Source organism: Brachionichthys hirsutus, chromosome 13, assembly GCF_040956055.1.
Source record: "Brachionichthys hirsutus isolate HB-005 chromosome 13, CSIRO-AGI_Bhir_v1, whole genome shotgun sequence".
In the NCBI taxonomy this organism is placed as follows: Eukaryota; Metazoa; Chordata; class Actinopteri; order Lophiiformes; family Brachionichthyidae; genus Brachionichthys; species Brachionichthys hirsutus.
Genome location: NC_090909.1, coordinates 13373330 through 13399482, shown reverse-complemented (window position 1 = coordinate 13399482; position 26153 = coordinate 13373330). Strand labels below are relative to the sequence as shown.

The window sequence follows — 26153 nt, the reverse complement described above, 5'->3', positions numbered from 1 at the left end:
ATAATATTAAGGACCCGCCTGACGTTATGAAACCCCTGTCGCCCGAGGATGAATCCATTTTGATCCCTGTGAATTACATGTGGTAACGTTTCTTGAAGACGACGTGCTAAAATTTTACATACAATTTTTAGATCAGCGTTTAATAGGCTAATTGGTCTCATATTTCCACAAGAATTACTCGGTCTTCCAGGTTTTGGCAATAACGTAATCAATGCCGCCGTCAGAGATGTTGATAAGCTTCCGCACTGGAATGCTTCTAAAGACATTTCCAAAAGCGGTTTCAGCAAGTTAGATTTAAATTTTTTGTAAAGATCTATTGGAAGTCCGTCAGGGCCCGATGTCTTGCCTGCCCTCATATCACCAATAGCCTTGCTAATTTCCCTCTCTTTCAAGTCTGCTTCTAATATTTCCACAAAATCCTTTGGGATTTGTGGGATTTCCAAACTATCTAAAAATGAATTGTTACCATCCGGGTTGTTTTGCGTTTCAGAATCATACAACCTTTCATAGAATTCCCTAAATTCTTTGTTTATCTCAGCAGGATCCGTTACCGTATCTCCATTACTTTTTTTAATTGAAGTTATTGCTTTCCTTGTTTCCAACTGTTTGATTTGCCATGCCAGTAATTTACCAGTTTTCTCACCCTGTTCATAAAAAGTTTGATTAAGCCTAATAAGATCAGCAGCTGCCCTGTCTGCTGACATTTTATTATGGTCTGCTTTTACAGTTAGCAATTCCTTTTCTGCCTTAATTGTATAGTGATCAATTACCTGATTCTGAAGTGTTTTTATTTGTGATTCTAATAGTAATCTTTTTTTATGAAAATCTCTAGTTTTAGATGAGATATAACTTATTATATGTCCTCTCAAAACAGCCTTGAAAGCGTCCCATCTAACTGCAGCAGTTGTTTCTGTTGTGTTCTCTTTAAAATAGTTATCTACTATATCTCCAATATATTTAACAAAATTATTATCTAGCAACCACTTTTGATTCAAACTCCATCTAGGTGGGTCTCTAACAAAGGCCTTGTCTATATATATAAAGCCACATGTTCCGTGATTGGACATCAGTATACTATCATAATAACAGTTATCTATTTTAGAGATCAAAGTAGCCGAGATTAGAAAGTAGTCAATTCGGGAAAAAGATTTATAAGCTCCAGAATAACAAGAATAGGCAATCTCATCAGGTTTAAAGTGCCTCCAGACGTCAGTTAAGTTCAGCTCTTAGTTGTCCTACGTTTATTGTGAGTTTGGTCCACACCTGTAGAACGGTCCTTAGCTGGATCTAATGTGCAGTTCCAGTCCCCTGCAATTATAAATGCCCCTGGGAGGGAAGAAAGAGTCAGGAAGAGGTCAGTAAAAAAATTGGGATTGTCCACATTCGGACCATAAACATTCACTAAATTCAGATTATTTGCAAGCAGTGAGCCTTGGATAATTAAATACCTTCCAAATTTATCTTCAATTGTGTTATGCACTTAAAAAGGAACCGAGCTATGAACAAGGGTCATAACTCCTCTTGCCTGCGAGTTAAATGATGCTGCATAAACAGCCCCCCGCCATCTTCTACTTATTTTAATCTGGTCTTCTTTAAGGGTATGTATCTCCTGTAGGAATATAATTTTTGCGTTTGAATCTCTTAGTTTATTCATGACTTGTTTAATCTTTTTAATTTTCTGTAAACCTCTACAATTCCAGGACATAAACTTAAGTTTTACACTTTGTGACATTCAAAAAACATAATGGTCATTTTGCTGGCTGTCTGTCTGAACAAGGTTAACCATAAAACGAGAGCACTTTGAGCGTGCTGAACAACAAAAACAAAACTCAACAAACCACTCCGAGTGGAATCCCCCGATTATGTCCACTTCCCCGAACCTTTAGGGACAGATCCGAGATCAATCCCCTTGATTGTTACGACCGCTTACCCTGCCCCGAACAAAATATTAAGCACCTGTTGTATAAATTATTGTGCACATATTTAAAGATAACGAACTCAAACATAAGAGACACAGGAGATCTCTACAATAAACATCACAGGCGTTTCCACAGCCTCATCCTGGTGAGGAAAACAAAATAGTGTACAAAGTATCACCAGCCTGCTTACCAACCTAAACAAATATATACAAGAATATAAACTCACCATTTATGAGACATCAAAAGGAACACACATTTTCTAACCTATTGAGCAGATTTCTCTTCTTTGACCCTGCGTATGAACTCCTCCACTTCTGCTGGCTTATTAAACGTGAGGGTTTCGTTTCTGTACGTTACCAGCATCGTAGCAGGAGATCTAATCCCATGCCTCAGTCCCAGCTCCCACAGTTTACGCACAGAGTCGTACTGCTTCCTCCGTTTATGTATCTCTGCAGCAAAGTCCTGGTAAAGCCGTACACGAACATTCTTGTACAAAACGTCCTTCTTTCTTGCAGCGTCCATCACAGCGGTCTTCTGTCTGTAGTTTTGGAACGTTATTACCAGGGGTCTTGGAGGGTCTCCCGTGCCTCTCTTTGGTCCAATGCGGTGTGCTCGCTCCAGCACCAAGGGCACCCGCAGATGGATGTCCAATGCGTCTGGAAGCCAGCCCTCGAGAAACGCGCAAATGTCAGGACTCTCGGCTCCTTCGGGCAGATTCACGAGGCGCACGTTGTTAGAACGAGACCTCGTTTCCATATCGACTATCTTTTCCTCCAAGACCCGGTTTCTTTCTTCCAACTTCTCCACTTTGCCTTTCATAGTGCCACAATCATCCTCCAGAGGAAATACGCGTCTCAGCTTGGCCAATTCTATTAGCGCAGTCACTTAGCTGTTTTGCCGTTTCCTCCGCCGCTTTCAGGATTCCGTTCAGTTTGGCCGTAAACTCAGACCTGAGCTCACCCACTGCCTTCAGAATGTCCTCCTCAACGAGCGTGAGTTCACTGCGGACATGTCCGCGGGGGGGTTCGGCGGTTGTTCCAGCCATTTCAGGGCTATCTTCGCTGCTAACGCTACTAGCTTCGGCTCCGGGGCTAGCGCCTTTGCTAGGCCCTCGCCCTGGATGTTTCCCGAAGTCGGAGAGTTTCGTTTGAGTTGGCGTTTTCCCTTTGTCTCTGCTGGCTTTTGTAGTGGCTGGCATATTCTTCTTCAACACGACGAGTCGTCCGTGCCCTTAATTATCAAGTCCTCGGTCTACAACAGGATATTCGTACAGAAAATAACGGAGCTTGGTTAAGCGCGTCGACTTAGCTGGCGGCCATAACCGGAAGTCTAACGGTGCTTTTAGTTCTCCTGGTGTGCTCCTATTCCTAGTGAGCAGGGCTCTAAACCTCTACACGCGGCTTTTATTCTCTGGTTATACACGTGACCTGGGACTCCAAACCCGTTCGCGGTGCTTCTCGGTCCAAACGTGGCAAGCATACAGCGTACAACAGTCACCAAACCGCTCCTATGCTTTACATCCAAATTAAATTACTACCGTCTCGAGGACTCGAAACCCGTTTACGTTGCTTTCCGAGACGCGCGTCCACAAGGGTGGTCCCAACCCGGAGCTTTCGGAAGCTTCTTCTGCAGAGAATGACCGCGCCTTTAAACGCCTTCTGTGCTGACTTTGTGTTGTGTATGGCTGCTGAAGGTGGAGACTGACGTACCCCGGTGAGCGTATTGCGTCACTTCCTGTCCGCTTGTTACACGAATTGTTTGTGTTCTCTGTACAATCATTCACTTTTTCTGCTCTTTTCCCACATAACTTTAATCACTATCTGTCCTATTTATTGTTAGCGGATTAACGCCGCCAATTTTCACAACTCTTTGGGGCGTTTCTCCTTTGGTTTGATAAGCTAACTATCGAATAGCTTTTAGCACCGCTAGCTAGCTAGCGATGGCTTCTCCCTCTGCCTCTCCGCTGTCCTGCTCAGTGTGTCAAATGTTTAGCTTCTCCTCTGCTTCCTTTACTGACAGCGAAACGTGTAAGAGGTGTAGTTTATTTCTATGTTGGAGACGAGGCTAAATGATTTAGACCCGGTTCCGCACCATAGAAGCGAATCCAGTAGCTTCGATAGCTAGCCAGCCCTCTCTTAGCGGTGCGGACCGAGCCGCTAACCGTCTCCGGGCTGCCTCCGAGCAGTCGGGACACCAAGGCGGCTCAGTGACTGTTCGGAGGAAGCATAGTCCGAAGCCCGCTACGGTTCACCACCGCCCCGTTCACGTTTCTAATAGATTTTCCCCGCTCAGCAACACACCTGCTGAGGACAGTACTCTGGTGATTGGTGACTCCATTCTCAGAAACGTGAAGCTAGCGACTCCAGCGGCCATAGTGAGGTGTATCCCGGGGGCCAGAGCGGGCGACATTGAATCAAATTTGAAGTTGCTGGCGAAAGCTAAACGTAAATACGGTAAGATTGTAATCCACGTCGGCACTAATGACGTCCGGCTACGCCAGTCGGAGGTCACTAAAATTAATATTGAGTCGTGTGTAGCTTTGCTAGGACTATGTCGGACTCCGTAGTTTTCTCTGGCCCCCTCCCCAATCTGACGAGTGACGATATGTTTAGCCGCATGTCGTCATTCAACCGCTGGCTGTCTAGGTGGTGTCCGGAAAACAACGTGGGCTTCGTATATATCTGGCAGACATTCTGGGGAAAACCTGGTCTTATTAGGAGAGACGGTGTCCATCCTACTTTTGGTGGCACAGCTCTCATTTCTAGCAATCTGACCGAGTTTGTTAGACAACCAGAACCCTGACAATCCAGAGTCGGGACCAGGAGTCAGAGATGTAGTCCTACACCCATCTCTGAGCGTCCTCTGGATCAGTCACCCACCCAGAACCCCATCCAGAACCCCATAGAGATGGTGTCTGTTCCCCGACCCCCTAAGGTTGTTAAATTGTACAGGAGACGTGTTACTCCTGGAAACCTTATAAAAATAAAAACTGCCGCCACAGAAATTAACAATAGTAAAACCATTAAATGTGGACTTTTGAATATTCGCTCTTTGGCGTCGAAGGCATTTTTAATAAATGATCTGATCTCAGATCAGCATGTTGATATTTTCTCTTTGACTGAAACCCGGCTGGGTCCTGGAGATTATTTCAGTTTAAATGAAGCCACGCCTCAGAGTTATGTTAACTCTCACATTTCTGGAGACGCCGGCCGAGGAGGTGGAGTTGGAGTCATCTATAACTCGGAGCTCCAGATTAACCCTAAACCTAAATTAAACTAGACCTCCTTTGAGAGTCTTATTCTTAGTCTGTCACTCCCAACATGGAAATCAAGCCAGCCAGTCCTGATTGTTCTAGTTTACCGCCCTCCAGGCCCAGACTCTGATTTCATGTCAGAATGTTCTGAATGTTTAACAAGCTTAGTTCTGAAAGCAGAACAGATACTTGTTGTGGGAGATTTTAACATTCATGTAGATTCAGTGACGACTGCCTTGCTACTGCCTTCCTGTCATTATTGGACTCGGTTGGCTCCTCCCAGAGAGAGAAAGAACCCGCCCACAGCTAATCACACCTTGGATCTGGTTCTCACGTATGGTATTGATATTGATCAATTAATTGTATTTCCACTGAAGCCTTTTTTATCAGACCACAAGTTCATCACTTTTACGTTTGTATTATTGGACTACGTTCCATCAAACAGAACTGCCTTGACTAGACGTCTGTCTGATGGTGCTATTGCTAAATTCAAAGAAGTGATCCCGTCAGCATTAAACTCTTTATCGAGCCTTAACATTACTGAGGAGTCGTGTGGTAACTTTAGCCCCTCCCACATAGATCATCTTTAGGTGGTGCTGGGGACTTGATGCGCACGACGCTTGACTCCATCGCCCCCTTAAGAATTAAAAAACTAAAACCAAAAAGGAAAGCTCCGTGGTTCAATTCTGAGATTAGATTGTTAAAGCAAACAGCCAGAAGACTGGAGAGAAGGTGGAGCTCAACTAAATTGGAGGAGTCTTGTTTAATCTGGAAAAACAGCCTGAAAATGTACAGGAAGACGCTCCGCAAGGCAAGAGGAGCATATTACTCATCTCTAATAGAAGAGAACAAATCTAATCCAAGGTTTCTCTCTGACACCGTAGCTAGGCTAACACAAAGCTAGAGCAGCATATTACTCATCTCTAATAGAAGAGAACAAATCTAATCCAAGGTTTCTCTTTGACACCGTAGCTAGGCTAACACAAAGCTAGAGCAGCATATTACTCATCTCTAATAGAAGAGAACAAATCTAATCCAAGGTTTCTCTCTGACACCGTAGCTAGGCTAACACAAAGCTAGAGCAGCATATTACTCATCTCTAATAGAAGAGAACAAATCTAATCCAAGGTTTCTCTCTAACACCGTAGCTAGGCTAACACAAAGCTAGAGCAGCATATTACTCATCTCTAATAGAAGAGAACAAATCTAATCCAAGGTTTCTCTCTGACACCGTAGCTAGGCTAACACAAAGCTAGAGCAGCATATTACTCATCTCTAATAGAAGAGAACAAATCTACTCCAAGGTTTCTCTCTGACACCGTAGCTAGGCTAACACAAAGCTAGAGCAGCATATTACTCATCTCTAATAGAAGAGAACAAATCTAATCCAAGGTTTCTCTCTAACACCGTAGCTAGGCTAACACAAAGCTAGAGCAGCATATTACTCATCTCTAATAGAAGAGAACAAATCTAATCCAAGGTTTCTCTCTAACACCGTAGCTAGGCTAACACAAAGCTCCAGCTCTGTTGACCCTTCTGTTCCGACAGGTCTCAGTAGTGAAGATTTCATGAACTTCTTCAGTACCAAAATCGAATCTATTAGGGACGACATTCATCAGCGTCTGCCTTCGTGTGGCATTGACCCCTCCCTGAGTGACGGAAGTAGAGATACGACTGTTACTCTTGATAGTTACTTGGATAGCTTCACCCCCATTAACTTGCAGCAAATGAGTGCAGCTGTTGCCTCATCTAAACCGTGCTCTTGTCTCCTAGACCCGGTCCCAACTAAGCTACTTAAAGAAGTCTTCCCCTCAATCAGTATTGCTTTGCTAAATATAATTAATCTATCTTTACTCACAGGCTATGTACCCAAGTCTTTAAAACAGCAGTCATTAAACCGCTTCTCAAAAAACCAACATTGGATCCTGATGTCTCGGCTAACTATCGGCCAATTTCAAACCTTCCATTCCTGTCAAAGCTTCTAGAGAAAGCAGTTTCCAGTCAGCTGTGTGAATTCTGACAAGACAATCAGTTATTTGAGGTTTTCCAGTCGGGTTTCAGAGCTCATCATAGCACAGGGACAGCATTAGTTAAAGTCACCAATGACCTTTAATAGCGTCTGATAATGGACTTGTCTCCGTGCTTATTTTATTAGATCTCAGTGCAGCCTTTGACACAATAGATCATCAGATTCTGTTACAGAGGCTGGAACAATCTGTTGGTGTTAGAGGATCTGCATTGAACTGGTTTAGATCATATTTATCTGATAGATTTCAGTTTGTACGTGTTCATGATGAATCTTCTACGTACACTGAAGTTAAATATGGAGTTCCACAGGGTTCAGTGCTTGGACCTATTTTGTTCACGCTATATATGCTTCCCTTAGGTAACATTATTAAGAAACACAGCATAAAGTTCCACTGCTATGCAGACGATACACAATTGTACCTGTCAGTTCAGCCAGACAAAGTCGATCAGTTGGTTAGACTTCAGACGTGCCTTAAGGACATTAACTCCTGGATGACCGAGAACTTCCTGTTATTAAATCTAAATAAAACTGAGGTTCTGGTTCTTGGGCCAAAGCATCTCAGAAATGTTTGTTCTAGTGTTGTAGTTGAACTAGATGGCGTCTCAGTGTCCACCAGCACCACTGCCAAGACTCTGGGGGTAATCTTTGATCAGGACCTGTCATTTCAGTCCCAGATAAAGCACGTTTCAAGGACTGCGTTCTTTCACCTTCGGAATATTTCAAAGGTCAGGCACCTACTAACCCGAATAGATGCAGAACAAATAGTCCATGCTTTTGTGACTTCCAGACTGGACTACTGCAACTCCTTGCTGTCCGGCTGCCCAAAAAGGTCTATTAAACATCTCCAGCTAATCCAGAACGCAGCAGCTCGTGTTCTGACAGGAACCAGACTGAGAGAACACATTTCCCCTGTTCTGGCGTCTCTGCATTGGCTTCCTGTTAGGGAACGGATTGAATATAAAATCCTTCTACTCACTTTTAAAGCCCTCACTGGCCAGGCCCCTCCTTACCTTACAGAGATGATTATCCCGTATTGCCCCACTAGGACCCTGCGGTCCCAAAACGCTGGCCTGCTCGTGGTTCCAAACAGTTCCAAGAGCAGACAGGGGGGCGGAGCTTCCAGTTATCAAGCTCCTTTATTGTGGAATCGGCTCCCTGATTGGTTCGTGAGACAGACACCATCTCTATGTTCAAGAGTAGATTAAAGACTTTCCTTTTTAACAAAGCTTATAACTAATCGATGCAGTAATCAATATAATCAATATGCTGTCATTAGGCAGCATTGGTGGCTTAACATCATGACACACTGAGCTCCTCCCCCTTTATCTGGTTATTCATGTTATAAATATATGTCAGTAATCTCTCTCTCTATTCCCCGTAGTCTTGTTCGCTCTCTCCCTCTGTTTGTCCCTCTCTCTCTTTCAGGTCCTTCTGTCCGTGGTGCTGCAGAACCTGGACCTGTGTCCCTCAACACTGATGTCCATATCGCTAGCATTAGCATTTATAGCTTTATATCACTAGCATTAGCATTTATAGCTTTATTTCGCTAGCATTAGCATCTTATTTTTGTCTGCTCCTGCTCTGTCTCGCTATCACTTCCCATCCATCTCCTTGACTCGTCTCCGACCTGCCATTCTCTCTCTCTCTCGCTCCCTCTCTCTCTCTCAACCCAGCCGGCCAGACAGATGGCCGTCCACCATGAGCATAGGTTCTGTCCAAGGTTTCTGCCCGTTAAAGGGAAGTTTTTCCTTGCCTCCGTTGCTCTTGTGGGTCAAGTTGGGTTCTGTGTTTCCCTGCTAATCCTGTAAAGTGCCTTGAGACGACTTCCTGTTGTGATCTGGCGCTGTATAAATAAAACTGAATTGAATTATGTGGACGGCGGGGTTCATTGTTTATATAGCGCTCCTTTAAACCGTTCTACGCATCCCCCCCTTATCGTCACCAACTGCACTGATCTGCAGATCAATACAAGTTGGTTCAGATATCAGCGCTGAGGTTCGATCCTGCTCCGTGTGTCTCAGGTCCGAACAAAAGGGACCGCTCTCTGCGTCCGCGTCTTCCTATATCCATGAGTCCGGCCCCCCCCAGGTGGGGGTCCCGCCCCAGCCAATCTTAACCCCTGTTGGTCAGTGTTATTATGTGTCGTCATCAAAATGAGACGTTCATGTAAATCGGTTATAATAATACTCAACTAAACGTGGTGGGTCCCTGTTGTTCTGTCGGCATGTATGTCGTACAGTGTGGTACACTGGCGCCACCACCAGGGACAGACACAGAGTGCAGCACATTGTACGTGCTGCAAGCTGCCATCGCTCCAGGACCTGTAGGTCTCCAGGACTCGGAGGCGTGCAGGTCGGATCACAGCCGACCCTTCTCACCCTGGACACGGACTCTTTGACCTTCTCCCCTCAGGCAGGAGGCTACGGTCCATCCGGACCAGAACCTCCCTCCACAAGAACAGCTTCTTCCCCTCGGCTGTTAGACTCATGAACAATTAATAATTCTGTCTCCTGAACATTTCATAACTGACAACGTGCACTGTTCCATTTGCACTGCGTGATTACGCTAGTTTTACTGCTGCTAGTACACATCTGTGTATCCACTCCTGCTGCTACTGTTTTGTGATGTGTCTGTACTTGTATGTTTTTTGTATTTAGTCATTACTGTTACATGGAGCACGACTTCACTGAGAAACATTCCTAGTCTGTGAACCCTCACTGACTATAAACTGATTCTTCTGAGAACTGCGTTCACATGTTACACCCTTCTCCCCAAGAAGGGCATATTCAGAGAGCTTCAGCAGGTCAGCAGGTCAGCAGGTCAGCTCATGGTTGTTTTGCTGTTTCCACAGTAAACGCTGGTCAGCTGGTTGAAGACTTCTGCTCCGCTGGACTCATGGATGCTGCCTGAACGGAGACACCAGCAGCTACACTGTTCCCCCGGCAACTGGCTTCATTTGACACAATTCGTTTTTCCGTTCCCTTTATACTTTACGTTTGTTAGTGACATCTTGAATTAAATGTTTTTTAATTTAGTTGACTCATTGTTGTTGAATGAGACTGTGAAAGCTGGAAGCGGTCCACTTTATTAGACGCAGTATAAGCAGCGCCGGACGAAGGCTAGTGTAACCGGTGTGGTTTCTTCTGCGTTGTGTATTATTTGCTCTGTCGTGGTGGGGAAAGTGGACTCGGGACACAGCGGGATCTTGGGGGGGGCGACACCCATTTATTTCTGGCAGGATATAAAAATAGAATAAAATAAAATTAGCCCCAAAAGTCATCCAGCCCCAATCTATGAAACATACACAAAATCGACAAACATAACAGTAAAATATATAGTTAATCACAACATAGGATACAAATAAATGCTAAAATGAAGATAAAAATAACTTTAAAATAGACGATGACAACAGATACTAAAATAGCCTACCTTCCTCAACATGAGGTGTTCATGAGAGGAAGCGGAAGGGGCGGGGCCCGCGTTTTTATAGCGGAGCCTCCAGAAAACCAAAGAAGAAGGTCGGAGGACTAAACCAAAACCAAAGAAGAAGAGGGCGGAGGACTAAACCAAAATACAGGGTGATTAAATAAAATACAAATGCCAGGCAACTAAATCAAATTACATAAATACATTTCGAAATATTTACATTAAAATATAGAACAAAAACACAAAGACTAAAATAACCAGTCTTTGTGACAGGCACTGGCCCACAACTTATCAGGATTTAACCAGGCCATAACAACCCTGTTACACAAGCAAAGTAGAACGCTAGTCAGGAGCGGTTTGTCTGAACGCCGATCCTTCCTCGCTCATGAACGAGATTGACCCAGCTTTGAGGAGCTCAATAGGCAATGTAGAAATATTAACTGATGAAGGGTGCTTCTCATTTGATCCCCCCCCACCACTCTTGGACTTGAATACGGTAGATATCGACATACTAGAACGTATTATGCTCCATTACTGTCCCATAAACATTACAAAAATCACTCGTACTTTTTTAAAACAGTTCAATTAAGGCCAAAGCTTCACATCAGAGTGTGAAGCTTTGGCCTCAACGTTAAGCGTCACCACATATACATAGGTTACCATGGAGATGTGGTGTCCAGTACACAGTTCTAATCCCATGTCTTCCTTTGCCGAATGACTCTACAAACCTTTGAGAGAGAATCCGAAGCGCTCATGAAGGATCTTGCCAGTTTAATCTGGAACGGAACTCTGCATCACGAGTTGCTATGGCAATTTGCCTGGTCAACAGATATCTTTGTGAAAACACTTCCGAGTACCTCACTAACCGCACAAACCTTTCAGTGGATTCACAGGATTGACCTATCGTGACTTTCGCAACCAAGCCCTTCCCTTGAGACCAGGACTATGAGGGTCCCCCCTCCTGCACGTCTGGGTTCACGGCTTGAGTTTGAGCCAAGGGTAGACCACGGTGAGGATGGAGAGGAGTGAGGACAACAGGCCACAGGCCCCCACAAACCCGGGCCCTGTGGGGTAGATTCCCAGTCGGTCCAGTGGGATGAAGACATCACAAGAGTTCTTCAGCAGGTCCAGCAGCAGCGGTGGGTTGCTGTACAACAGCGTCGCCAGCAAGCGCAGCCGGCTACGGAATGGTGCCGCCATTACAGTCGATGTGGCGTTTTCTGAAGTGACAGGTGAGGAAGAGGACACGAAGGTCCTGGGCTGGGATGACGGAGATTTGGAGGCTCTGAGTTCACGCTCAAGGAGGAGATGGAGCTCGTACACGTCTCGAGTCAGGTTGAGGATCAGAGCGAAGAGGTAGTACCTGCAGATTGAAGCAGACGCCTGGCTTTAACCGAAGACAAGACAGCAAGCGGGCAAACGAGTCACTTCACAGCCCCAATGTATCAACCTGAACGCCATCTGGATTTAAGCAGGTGATGCGTAATGAGGGAGGGTGTGGCCTAAATTGATTAACACCCTATATCATCTTGTGCATAATTAGGCACGGAAAAGCTCCAAGGAATCAACCTCCATCCATTTTCTTGCAGAGGAGATGATTGTGATCATCTCATCCAGGGGTCAGCAACCTAAGGCTCCTGTGTCGTGCCTGGCCCTCGGGGGTAGAGGCAAAAAATATTGTATTTAAAGTCTCGCAAGAAATGGAGCACGGAAAGTGTTCGTCCTTCAGTCAGCTGTGTAAATCTACACTGATCTATAGATGTGTACTAGTACATATAACGCTCAAGTAAACTTGGTCGTTCAGTGAACGTGTTTAAATACTGCAAAAAACAGATCATTTATCAATGATTTTATTGAAGAAGTAAACGGGCTTGAGTTTATTGCACACGTCATGGAAAAGGTTGCCGCCCCCTGCTCTAGCCCATAGCCGTTATCCACCTTGGGGGTCAAGGGTCTGCTGAAGCCTATCCCACCTGACTACGGGCGAAAGGCGGGGTACACCCTGGACAAGACGCCAGCTCATCGCAGGGCGACACGGAAGACAACCATACAAACCTACGGACAACTTAGCGTGACCAATTCACCTGATCTGCATGTTTTTGGAGGTGGGAGGAGGCCGGAGGAAGGAATCAAACCCGGAACCTTCTTGCTGTGAAGCAACACTCTATGAAAGTTAGCCGGGAAGGTAATTCTGATACTGCATACCTCCACAGATGTATTTGAGCAACAAATACAACCATTAATCCTTAGAAAGAAAAGATTCTCCAGTTAAATCGGGAAACAAAACACGACATTTGGAAGCAAAGACGCCCTCGAGGGGGGGGTTCGAGCACTTTGCTTCCACTTAGTGTGCAACAAACACAGAACCACTTCTTGGCTTTCAAAGTTCTCACATGATTTACAGGAAAATACAAATACACGCCCTCCTCCGGGGCAGGACTTCACACTGAGTCGTTGAACTGGGAGACAGGAAGTCCAGACGTGTGCCGGGTACACGGCGTACCTCTAAAGACTCGAAATACTCAAAATATTCAAAAAATGTCATTTTAATTTGTGTTGATATTATTATTAGCCTAAATGCACTTTGGAATGTAGCGTAACGAGACCTCTTACCTGAATGATCTCTGACTCCATTTCTGCTGGTCCAGTTTGGACACGATGCCCGTCTTCCCAGCCCACAGGACGTTGTCACAGGCAAAGTAGAGCGCCCTGTTGAGGTGGCCGATGGTCAGGCAGAGCCTCAGGGTGGCGTCAGAGAGGTGTATGGCCCTCTTGCCAGCCTGCAGGGCCTCCACAGAGTTCCCTAGACGCAACACTTGAGGACACAAACACACGTGAGCCCTGAAGGGTTCTTCAGCGCCGCCGCTCCGAAGCTCAGGCTAAACTCACACTTCCTCGTGAGGCTCAGGTGCGCTTCCAGCCGACGGACCGCTTGGAGCATTTCGGCTGCCGCCCCACATTTGTGCAGCGTGTAGCCCAGCAGGGTGCATGCGTACTGGGCAGCCCTGCGGGTGCAGAACGCAGACGGAGGTCATGGTTCGGTTCCCATTTTCACCAGAACATGTCAGAAGACTCAAGATTTGTTTTTGTAACAGAATTCAACAAATAAAAAGCAAACAGAATATCGTTTTCATTTTAACTGAAAAGCACCGCTCTGTTAAAGACCCTAAAAAGTGACAAAAGTAAGAATAAAAGTTAAAGTAGTTCAAATCAACCAACGACAATCAGGCTCTGCTTTTGAACCACAATTCAACAGAACGAATGAAATAGGAAGGTCAAAGGTCCTTCAAAGCTGAGACACCTGCAGCAGTTTGACAGGTGCCTCGAAAAGGGGGTGTGGCACAGAGTGAAGGTACGGTAGCATGTATTACAGTACAAGTACAGTAGCATGTACTACAGTACAAGTACAGTCACAGTAGCATGTATTACAGTACAAGTACAGTAGCATGTATTACAATACAAGTACAGTCACAGTAGTATGTATTACAGTACAAGTACAGTCAGACAGTAGCATGTATTACAGTACAAGTACAGTAGCATGTATTACAATACAAGTACAGTCACAGTAGCATGTATTACAGTACAAGTACAGTCAGACAGTACTTGTACAGAGCATCATAACGCTGCAGTGGTCAGTAGTTATAACGCTGCAGTGGTCAGTAGTCATAACGCTGCAGTGGTCAGTAGTTATAACGCTGCAGTGGTCAGTAGTTATAACGCTGCAGTGGTCAGTAGTTATAACGCTGCAGTGGTCAGTAGTTATAATGCTGCAGTGGTCAGTAGTTATAACGCTGCAGTGGTCAGTAGTTATAACGCTGCAGTGGTCAGTAGTTATAACGCTGCAGTGGTCAGTAGTTATAACGCTGCAGTGGTCAGTAGTCATAACGCTGCAGTGGTCAGTAGTTATAACGCTGCAGTGGTCAGTAGTCATAACGCTGCAGTGGTCAGTAGTTATAACGCTGCAGTGGTCAGTAGTTATAACGCTGCAGTGGTCAGTAGTTATAACGCTGCAGTGGTCAGTAGTCATAACGCTGCAGTGGTCAGTAGTTATAACGCTGCAGTGGTCAGTAGTTATAACGCTGCAGTGGTCAGTAGTTATAACGCTGCAGTGGTCAGTAGTTATAACGCTGCAGTGGTCAGTAGTTATAACGCTGCAGTGGTCAGTAGTTATAACTCTGCAGCGGTCAGTAGTTATAACGCTGCAGTGGTCAGTAGTTATAACTCTGCAGTGGTCAGTAGTTATAACGCTGCAGCGGTCAGTAGTTATAACGCTGCAGTGGTCAGTAGTTATAACGCTGCAGTGGTCAGTAGTTATAACGCTGCAGTGGTCAGTAGTTATAACGCTGCAGTGGTCAGTAGTTATAACGCTGCAGTGGTCAGTAGTTATAACGCTGCAGTGGTCAGTAGTTATAACGCTGCAGTGGTCAGTAGTTATAATGCTGCAGTGGTCAGTAGTTATAACGCTGCAGTGGTCAGTAGTTATAACGCTGCAGTGGTCAGTAGTTATAACGCTGCAGTGGTCAGTAGTTATAACGCTGCAGTGGTCAGTAGTTATAACGCTGCAGTGGTCAGTAGTCATAACGCTGCAGTGGTCAGTAGTTATAACGCTGCAGTGGTCAGTAGTCATAACGCTGCAGTGGTCAGTAGTTATAACGCTGCAGTGGTCAGTAGTCATAACGCTGCAGTGGTCAGTAGTTATAACGCTGCAGTGGTCAGTAGTCATAACGCTGCAGTGGTCAGTAGTTATAACGCTGCAGTGGTCAGTAGTTATAACGCTGCAGTGGTCAGTAGTTATAACGCTGCAGTGGTCAGTAGTTATAACGCTGCAGTGGTCAGTAGTTATAACGCTGCAGTGGTCAGTAGTCATAACGCTGCAGTGGTCAGTAGTCATAACGCTGCAGTGGTCAGTAGTCATAACGCTGCAGTGGTCAGTAGTTATAACGCTGCAGTGGTCAGTAGTTATAACGCTGCAGTGGTCAGTAGTTATAACGCTGCAGTGGTCAGTAGTTATAACGCTGCAGTGGTCAGTAGTTATAACTCTGCAGTGGTCAGTAGTTATAACGCTGCAGCGGTCAGTAGTTATAACGCTGCAGTGGTCAGTAGTTATAACGCTGCAGTGGTCAGTAGTTATAACGCTGCAGTGGTCAGTAGTTATAACGCTGCAGTGGTCAGTAGTTATAACGCTGCAGTGGTCAGTAGTTATAACGCTGCAGTGGTCAGTAGTTATAACGCTGCAGTGGTCAGTAGTTATAACGCTGCAGTGGTCAGTAGTTATAACACTGCAGTGGTCAGTAGTTATAACGCTGCAGTCCTCTCTGGGCTCATGTATGAAGCTGAGAGACACGAAGCCCGACTGAGATGGAAGCCTTGAGTCATCCAACAAGCTAACTAGTACAGCAAGCTAACTAGTACAGCAAGCTAACTAGTACATCAAGCTAACTAGTACAGCAAGCTAACTAGTACAGCAAGCTAACTAAGTACATCAGGCTAACTAGTACATCAGGCTAACTAAGTACAGCAAGCTAACTAAGTACATCAGGCTAACTAAGTACAGCAAGCTAACTAGTACAGCAAGCTAACTAGTACAGCAAGCTAACTAGTACGTCAGGCTAACTAGTACAGCAAGCTAACTAGTACAGCAAGCTAACTAGTACATCAGGCTAACTAAGTACAGCAAGCTAACTAGTACATCAGGCTAACTAGTACAGCAAGCTAACTAGTACAGCAACTTATTAACAGTTACCTAAACACTCGCTCCTTTGCTTGGCTTTGAGAGTTCAAGCGAACCCAGGAGTCCATTTCAGCGTGACGTGCGTGCGTGCGTGCGTGCGTGCGTGGCCTGGAACCGCAACTCGTTCGTTTATTTCGCTTTAACTGCTGTTAACTTTAGTAATTGATTAGCTACTAGTCTGAATTCACGGGGTACTAAACCGAAGCTACAGAGCCTTCAAAAACAATTCATTGAAACGTTTTATTCATGTTCCAAAGTCCGGATCATTTCCGCTTCCGCTTCTTCTGCAGTTTATCAGAGCCATAAAAACACCCTAACGGGTGCTTTACCGCCACCGCCTGGTGCGGAGTACGAATCAGCCCGTAGAAGCGATGTTAAAACAACAGAGTATTGGATTGTGAACATTATGAGATCTCATTTTATTTAGAAACCATTTTGCAGAAATCCTTTAGTCATTGTTCTACGCTGGGTTTTTCGTGGTCCTGGATCTCAGCTGGAGTCGGACCCAGTGAGAACTCTTGGCGGGTCCAGAAGCAGTGTGGCCAGCGGGAGTAGATCAAAAGATCCAATCACTTCAAATGACAGGATCCCAGATAAGAACAAACAAACCCTTTCCCCGGGATCACGCTTCTGGAAAAGAGTTTTTGAATTCTTCAGATTCTACACATAAGAGTCCAAATTCAGAAACTTAAAAGAAGTTTGACTTTACTTTTATTTTCTATTTGTGTTTTAAAGATGCGCTCCACATTGTTGCACTGTTCTCGTGCCATTATAACATTGTAATAAATCTGTCGACTGTTCAATATTCATTCCTCTCCTCTCGAAGCTAGCATATAAGCTTAGCCTAACTCGACTACGTAGGCGGTTCAGTTCACCCGGAACGAAGCGGCAGGAGAAGCAGACGGAAGCCCGTTGGGCTCCGAGCTCTCACCGTCTCGCCACCGTGCACGGAGCGCCCCGGAAGGGTCTCGCCACCGTGCACGGAGCGCCCCTGAAGGGTCTCGCCACCGTGCACGGAGCGCCCCGGAAGGGTCTCGCCACCGTGCACGGAGCGCCCCGGAAGGGTCTCGCCACCGTGCACGGAGCGCCCCGGAAGGGTCTCGCCACCGTGCACGGAGCGCCCCTAAAGGGTCTCGCCACCGTGCACGGAGCGCCCCTGAAGGGTCTCGCCACCGTGCACGGAGCGCCCCGGAAGGGTCTCGCCACCGTGCACGGAGCGCCCCTGAAGGGTCTCGCCACCGTGCACGGAGCGCCCCTAAAGGGTCTCGCCACCGTGCACGGAGCGCCCCTGAAGGGTCTCGCCACCGTGCACGGAGCGCCCCTAAAGGGTCTCGCCACCGTGCACGGAGCGCCCCTGAAGGGTCTCGCCACCGTGCACGGAGCGCCCCGGAAGGGTCTCGCCACCGTGCACGGAGCGCCCCTGAAGGGTCTCGCCACCGTGCACGGAGCGCCCCGGAAGGGTCTCGCCACCGTGCACGGAGCGCCCCTGAAGGGTCTCGCCACCGTGCACGGAGCGCCCCTGAAGGGTCTCGCCACCGTGCACGGAGCGCCCCGGAAGGGTCTCGCCACCGTGCACGGAGCGCCCCTGAAGGGTCTCGCCACCGTGCACGGAGCGCCCCTGAAGGGTCTCGCCACCGTGCACGGAGCGCCCCTGAAGGGTCTCGCCACCGTGCACGGAGCGCCCCTGAAGGGTCTCGCCACCGTGCACGGAGCGCCCCTGAAGGCTCGGCCCTGGCTCTTCCAAGCACAGTCAGAGACAGGAGGCTCTGCCCCCCCCCCCCCCCCTCAATGGGGGGGGTTTGTGCTGTGGCCGATGATGACATCACTGAAATGGCTGCGAGGTACGCGGCCTCGTTTGTGCCGATGCTCTGTTCTCGTTTACTGCTTCTTTGTGATCAAACACAATTACATCAAAGGAATAAACACGCATACAAAATGCAACACGCAATCATGACAGACGCCTGCAGGCGTGTCGGTCGCCGTGCAAAGCGGCGAGCTCTACGGGGTGAACTTCCTGCTTCCTGAAGTTATAAAGATTCATTCATTCATTTCATCAACAGATTATAAATTCATTTTCTCAGACGGATGGAATCCTGAGTCTGCGTATTTAACACGACTCGTTTTATGTCCGAGCTTCAAAGGGGCTCATTAAACGCTCCTCTGGGCCTGAACCAGATCATGAACCAGATCATGAACCTGATCATGAACCAGATCATGAACCTGATCATGAACCTGATCATGAACCTGATCATGAACCTGATCATGAACCTGATCATGAACCTGATCATGAACCTGATCATGAACCTGATCATGAACCAGATCATGAACCAGATCATGAACCAGATCATGAACCAGCGTGAATCGTGTTGGATTCAGGCTGCTCTGTTTGGGTCCAGATCTTTGCTGCTCTGTTCAGGTCCAGATCTTTGCTGCTCTGTTCGGGTCCAGATCTTTGCTGCTCTGTTCAGGTCCAGATCTTTGCTGCTCTGTTCGGGTCCAGATCTTTGCTCTTCTGTTTGGGTCCAGATCTTTGCTGCTCTGTTCGAGTCCAGATCTTTGCTGCTCTGTTCGGGTCCAGATCTTTGCTGTCCTGTTCGGGTCCAGATCTTTGCTGCTCTGTTCGGGTCCAGATCTTTGCTCTTCTGTTCGGGTCCAGATCTTTGCTGCTCTGTTCGGGTCCAGATCTTTGCTGTCCTGTTCGGGTCCAGATCTTTGCTGCTCTGTTCGGGTCCAGATCTTTGCTGCTCTGTTCGGGTCCAGATCTTTGCTCTTCTGTTTGGGTCCAGATCTTTGCTGCTCTGTTCGAGTCCAGATCTCTGCTGCTCTGTTTGGGTCCAGATCTTTGCTGCTCTGTTCGGGTCCAGATCTTTGCTGCTCTGTTCGGGTCCAGATCTTTGCTGTCCTGTTCGGGTCCAGATCTTTGCTGCTCTGTTCGGGTCCAGATCTTTGCTGCTCTGTTCGGGTCCAGATCTTTGCTGCTCTGTTCGGGTCCAGATCTTTGCTGTCCTGTTCGGGTCCAGATCTTTGCTGCTCTGTTCGGGTCCAGATCTTTGCTGCTCTGTTCGGGTCCAGATCTTTGCTGCTCTGTTCGGGTCCAGATCTTTGCTCTTCTGTTTGGGTCCAGATCTTTGCTGCTCTGTTCGAGTCCAGATCTCTGCTGCTCTGTTTGGGTCCAGATCTTTGCTGCTCTGTTCGGGTCCAGATCTTTGCTGCTCTGTTCGGGTCCAGATCTTTGCTGTCCTGTTCGGGTCCAGATCTTTGCTGCTCTGTTCGGGTCCAGATCTTTGCTCTTCTGTTCGGGTCCAGATCTTTGCTGCTCTGTTCGGGTCCAGATCTTTGCTGTCCTGTTCGGGTCCAGATCTTTGCTGCTCTGTTCGGGTCCAGATCTTTGCTGCTCTGTTCGGGTCCAGATCTTTGCTCTTCTGTTTGGGTCCAGATCTTTGCTGCTCTGTTCGAGTCCAGATCTCTGCTGCTCTGTTTGGGTCCAGATCTTTGCTGCTCTGTTCGGGTCCAGATCTTTGCTGCTCTGTTCGGGTCCAGATCTTTGCTGCTCTGTTCGGGTCCAGATCTTTGCTGCTCTGTTCGGGTCCAGATCTTTGCTGCTCTGTTCGGGTCCAGATCTTTGCTGCTCTGTTCGGGTCCAGATCTTTGCTGCTCTTTGATCTTTTCCTCCCACCAACGGCTTTTAGAATCTGGCGTGGTTCTACCGAGTGAATCACGGGGGATGCGTTTGCTCTCCTGAGCAGTTTGAGCGTTTCCAGGCCGTCGGTGGGAGATGAATTTAACCCTGCATATGCCGCAGACTTCTATTTTTATTCTTCTTTTTTCCTAACTCGCTCCACAGTGAAACGTACACAACGTCAGTCTCTGTTAGAGTTCTGTGCTTTTTATTCTAATAGTGACTGCGACCGTCACCTGCCCTCTTGGCAGACTAGCCGATTCATATTTAGTTTTAGTTTACTGCTCTTTGTTCATCACTTTTTTTTTATTCCCATTTATGCCCAATTTAATTCCTCCCAGGAAATAAAAGTTAACCCTTCAGGAATTATGTGTTTTTGTTGATTGATAGAAGATTCTAAAGCTAGATTACAGTCAGAAGCAAAGCAGGCCGAGAGCATTTACCGCGTGTTGTACAAAGATGCTCCGGCACGTTGACCTCTTCTTCCTCTCTGCGTATTACGACCACCGAGGTCGTACACCGTGGTCCCTCACTTATCGCGGGGGCTACGTTCTAAAGATAACCCGTAATCGGTGGTCTGAAGTAGTCAGCTTAATTTTGTACATGTTTTAAGGCTGTAGACCTTTTACCAGACACGTTAGATTGTACACGTTAAAGCCAAAAGGACTCCACCCCTGCGCCCTCCAATTGGCTCTCAATCGCTTGGAATGTTTCCGGATGGCGCCTCCTACGGTCGCCCTGGTGCTCTCGTGCGTTCTGTGTTGTCTGTTTTTTAACGTTAATTGTGCGTCTGCGTGCTCTTACACCCGTGAAGAGCTTCTAAACTTTAGATCAACGACTCCCACGGACCTTTTACCCGTTTTTTTAGTTTCTGCTGCAGAATTAGTTCCTGTTTTGGTGAAGCGAGTGAGACGCCGGAGAAGAGGGAAGCGTGCCGGCGCTCTCGTCCGACTCCGTAAACCGGGACCTTGCACCCCCTTACCCAGAATATTCCTCTCCAACGTCCGTTCTCTCAGCACCAAGATGGACGAGCTGGCGCTGCTGATGAGGAGAAATCAGGACTTTTCCTCCTCTTGTGTTTTGTGCTTTACGGAGACGTGGCTCAGCGCACAGATCCCGGACAGCGCGCTCCAGCTGGAGGATTTCTGCCTCCTGCGTGCGGATCGTGACCCGCTGCTCTCCGGTAAGGCCAAAGGCGGCGGGCTCTGCTTCTAGATCAACAACGGCTGGTGCTCCGACGTGACTGCGATCCAACACGGTTCTCCTGCTCTGGAGTACTTCTTCATTCACTGTAAACCATTTTACTCTCCGCGTGAGTTTGCTTCATTCATCCTGGCAGCTGTTTACATCCCGCCGGCCGACGTGCACGAGCCTCAACGTGCACTCGCGGAAAAGATTTTATGTTTGGGGCGGACTTTCCCTGATTCTCTTGTTATTGTTCTTGGTGACTTTAACAAGGGAAATCTGAGCCAGGAACTTCCCAAATACAGACAGTTTATTAAAGCCCCACCAGAGAGGAGAACACGCTGGACCATTGCTACACGACGGTGGGCGGGGCCTATCGCGCTGTACCACGTGCTGCTCTCGGACTATCAGACCACGTGGTCATCCACCTCATCCCAGCATACAGAGACTGAAGCTTGCTAAACCAGTAGCAAGCACAACCAAGATCTGGACCGGTGAGGCTGTTGAGGAGCTCCGCTCGTGTTGAGACGACAGACTGGGACATATTCAGGGCTGCTACGGATAACCTGGACGAGGACACGGACACGGTGACCTCATGGATCAGCTACAATGAGGAGCGCATTGTACCAACGCGCACCAGGGTGAGCTACGCTAACGACAAGCCCTGGTTCACGCCGAAGCTCAGCCAGATCAGACGTGAGAAAGAGGAGCGGAGACAGAGACAGCTACAAGGAGGTGAAGTACAGGTTTAGCAGGGAGCTGAAGAACGCTAAATCAGTATATTCACGCAGACTCCAGCAGCAGTTCTCTGCCAACGACCCTGCAGCAGTTTGGAGGGGGGGGGGGGGCATTAGTAACTACAAGCCCAAAGCCCCCCGAGCTCTGAACGACCTGCCGCTTGCCCAGCGCTTAAACATGCACTACTGCCGCTTTGACCAACCAGCCCCCCACACCCCTCCAGTCACCCCCTCCTCCACCCACAACATGGAGGGAAACCCGCCAAATGCCTCCATAGACTCTCCCCCCACCCCCACTGTCCTCTGCATCCAGGAGCAGGATGTGCACAGACAGTTCACAAAGCTGAACCCCCGTAAAGCTGCGGGGCCGGACAATGTTCCCCCCCCACACTGAAACACTGTGCCAGTGACCTGACTCCTGTCTTCACAGACACATTTAACCCCTCCCTGGAGTCCTGTCGTGTTCCAGCCTGCTTCAAGTCCTCCACCATTGTTCCTGTCCCCAAGAAGACAAGGATCACAGGACTTAATGACTACAGACCGATAGCGCTGACATCTGTAGTCAGGAAGTCTTTTGAGCGCCTGGTTCTCCACCACCTGAAGACCCTCACCGCCCCCCTCCTGGACCCGCTGCAGTTCGCCTACCGAGCCAACAGGTCTGTAGACGACGCAGTCAATCTGGCCCTCCACTTCATCCTGCAGCATCTGGACTCCCCAGGAACCGACTGATAGTCGGTTCCAGGATCCTGTTTGTGGACTTCAGCTCTGCGTTCAACACCATCCTCCCGGGACCGCTCCAGGACAAGCTGCTCCAGCTCGACGTGCCCGACTCCCTCTGCTGGTGGATCACAGACTTCCTGACGGAGCGGGGGCAGCATGTGCGGCTGGGGTCTACGGTCTCGGACACCCTGACTATCAGCACCGGATCCCCCCAGGGCTGTGTACTTTCCCCCTGGCTCTTCTCTCTGTACACCAACTGCTGCACCTCCAGCCATCAGTCCATCAAACTGATTAAGTTTGCGGACAACACCACCCTCATCGGGCTCATCTCGGACGGTGATGAGTCCGCCTACAGGAGGGAGGTGGACCGGCTGGTGTCCTGGTGTAGCAGCAACAACCTGGAGCTGAACAGCCAGAAAACAGTGGAGATGATTGTCGACTTCAGGAAAGTCACAGCCCCACCGCCCCCCCTCGCCCTCACAGACTCCCCTACCCCCATCTCCATCGTGGACTCTTTCCGCTTCCTGGGCACCACCATCACCCGGGACCTCAAGGGGGAGCCGACCATCAGCTCCCTCACCAAGAAGGCTCAGCAGAGGATGTACTTCCTGCGGCAGCTGAGGAAACTCAAGCTGCCAACCCAGATGTTGGTGCAGTTCTACACCTCCATCGTGGAGTCCGTCCTCACCTCCTCCATCACCGTGTGGTACGCTGGCGCCACCACCAGGGACAGACACAGAGTGCAGCGCATTGTACGTGCTGCGGAGAAGGTGATCGGCTGCAAGCTGCCATCGCTCCAGGACCCGTATGTCTCCAGGACTCGGAGGCGTGCAGGTCGGATCACAGCCGATCCTTCTCACCCTGGACATGGACTCTTTGACCCTCTCCCCTCAGGCAGGAGGCTACGGTCCATCCGGACCAGAACCTCCCGCCACAAGAACAGCTTCTTTCCCTCAGCCGTAAGACTCATGAACACTTAATAATTCTGTCCCGGACTCCTGAATACAACTTGCACTGTTCCATTTGCACTGCGTGATGACGACAGTTTACTGCTGCTAGTACACATCTGTGTATCCACTCCGGCTGCTGTTGATGTCTGTACCTGTATGGTTTTTGTATTTTGTCCTTAATGTTAGATGTAGCACGACTTCACCGAGAAACGTTCCTAGTCTGTGAACCCTCACTGACAATGGCAATAAACCACTTCTGATTCTGATTCTGATTCTGGTCCCTTTCTTGAATGCTATTGGACACTTGAGCTGTCAGTCAAAACCCTCAACCCGACACGTCACTTCCTTCCATCAGGAAGTTTGTGTGAGAGGGCAGATGTTTGGTAAGTTAGCAAACAGCGTTAAAACATGAAGTTAGCCCCAAATATCTAAAGACACGTAGCCGTTATATTTATTCAGCCTGTTGTGTTCTATGCTTTCGCCACAAGATGGCGCATGTACTCAGATGCTCAGACATAGGGACTGCAGAAGAAGCGAGAGGAGAGAGAGAATGAGAGAAGAAGAATGCAGAGTGGATGGTCGAGCGCGTTCTAAGGATGTTCTGATAAAGTTACTGCTACCGCCGTTCTGTGCGGATCAATAAAGTTGTGTTAACTGTTCATCTTTACTGCTGAACGGTCCATTCTCTCTGTTTTGACGTGGCTGTGCTGCAGCAGAACACAACGGGCGTTCAAGCACTGTAAAAAAAACATGCACAATTACATTAAAAAATCAGCGAAAGATGAACCGCATTATAGCGAGGGACGACTGTACAATTAGGCCCGAGCGCCTATCCTAGGCGTAAGGGGCGGGGCATAAGGGGCGGGGCTATTGCTTTTGCAACGCAGAAGACGACAAAGTTGACGAGCGTCAACCCTCGGCATCCAACTTTGTCATGCTGTTGAGGACGACCAACACACTCACGCACACACACACCGACACTCAACAGCACACACACACGGACACTAAACACACACACACACACATAAACACTAAACAACACACACACACACACATAAACACTAAACACACAGACACTAAACAACACACACAGACAAACACTAAACACACACACACAAACACTAAACACACACACACAAACACTAAACACACACACACACACACACTAAACACACACACACAGACACTAAACACACACACACAAACACTAAACACACACACACACACACACTAAACAAACACACACAGACACTAAACAACACACACACACACTAAACAACACACACAGACACTAAACAACACACACACACAGACACTAAACCACACACACACACAGACACTAAACACACAAACACTAAACACACACACACAGACACTAAACACACACACACACACAGAAACTAAACAACACACACACACAGACACTAAACACACACAAACACTAAACACACACACACAGACACTAAACACACACACACACACACTAAACAACACACACACACAGACACTAAACAACACACACACACACAGACACTAAACAACACACACACACACTAAACAACACACACAGACACTAAACAACACGCGCACACACACACACAGAAACTAAACAACACACACACACAGACACTAAACCACACACACACACAGACACTAAACACACACAAACACTAAACACACACACACAGACACTAAACACACACACACACACACTAAACAACACACACACACGCACAAACACTAAACACACACACAAACACACACGCACAAACACTAAACACACACACACTAAACAACACACACACAAACACTAAACACACACACACAGACACTAAACACACACACACACAGACACTAAACAACACACACACACACGGACACTAAACAACACACACACACAGACACTAAACACACACGCACACACAGACACTAAACAACACACACACACACGGACACTAAACAACACACACACACAGACACTAAACACACACGCACACACAGACACTAAACACACACACACAGACACTAAACAACACACACGCACAGACACTAAACAACACACACACGGACACTAAACACACACACACAAACACTAAACACACACACACAAACACCAAACACACACACACAAACACTAATGGCCGGCATTCCCCATGTTACAATCGTAACCCTGTTGTTCTTTTGACGGTGTTGCCGTGGCAATGGCCGGCATTCCCCATGTTAATCAAATGAGTGCGACACAAAACAATCACCAATCTTATGAAAATGGCATATTAGCATGGAAACGTCCCAAATTTGCCACACACATTCTCACACACATGCCGGTTGAAAAGGCAATGACACCCAGGCTGCACTTTGTACGCTGTTGCCATGGCAATTGCTAAAATGTCCCATATTAGCCCAATACAGTTAAAGACTAAACTGTGAGCTACTCATGCAGCTCAAAAGCGGCGTGCGTCGGCGGGTCAGCTCAGCGGCCTGTCGGCCGGCGAGGGCCTACAACGCCGCTTGCGGCTTTAATAGT

At 47.7% G+C, this 26153-nt stretch overlaps 3 protein-coding genes across 3 annotated transcripts in view; 2 read left to right on the top strand and 1 right to left on the bottom strand.

Moving 5' to 3' along the window:
* The window catches only part of ilf2 (interleukin enhancer binding factor 2), a 44088-nt gene extending 33848 nt beyond the window's left edge, over nucleotides 1-10240 (top strand). Inside the window, exon 15 of the mRNA XM_068747062.1 lies at nucleotides 10053-10240. The gene's annotated coding sequence lies outside the window, so the exon portion shown is untranslated. The remainder of the gene's footprint in view (nucleotides 1-10052) is intronic.
* LOC137902880 (uncharacterized) lies at nucleotides 3859-4721 on the top strand. Its single transcript, XM_068746978.1, is given in 3 exon segments — nucleotides 3859-3894; nucleotides 4105-4444; nucleotides 4447-4721. Coding segments are annotated over 3 exon segments (651 nt in total).
* A 1362-nt stretch (nucleotides 10241-11602) lies between the features above and the next one.
* Nucleotides 11603-16426, bottom strand: pex11b (peroxisomal biogenesis factor 11 beta). Its single transcript, XM_068747474.1, has 4 exons — nucleotides 16371-16426; nucleotides 13517-13632; nucleotides 13241-13442; nucleotides 11603-11990 (listed from the first exon to the last, which is right to left on the bottom strand). The coding sequence occupies exons 1-4, from the start codon at nucleotides 16424-16426 to the stop codon at nucleotides 11603-11605; spliced, it is 762 nt and encodes a 253-aa protein (XP_068603575.1).
* Nucleotides 16427-26153: the final 9727 nt, after the last annotated feature.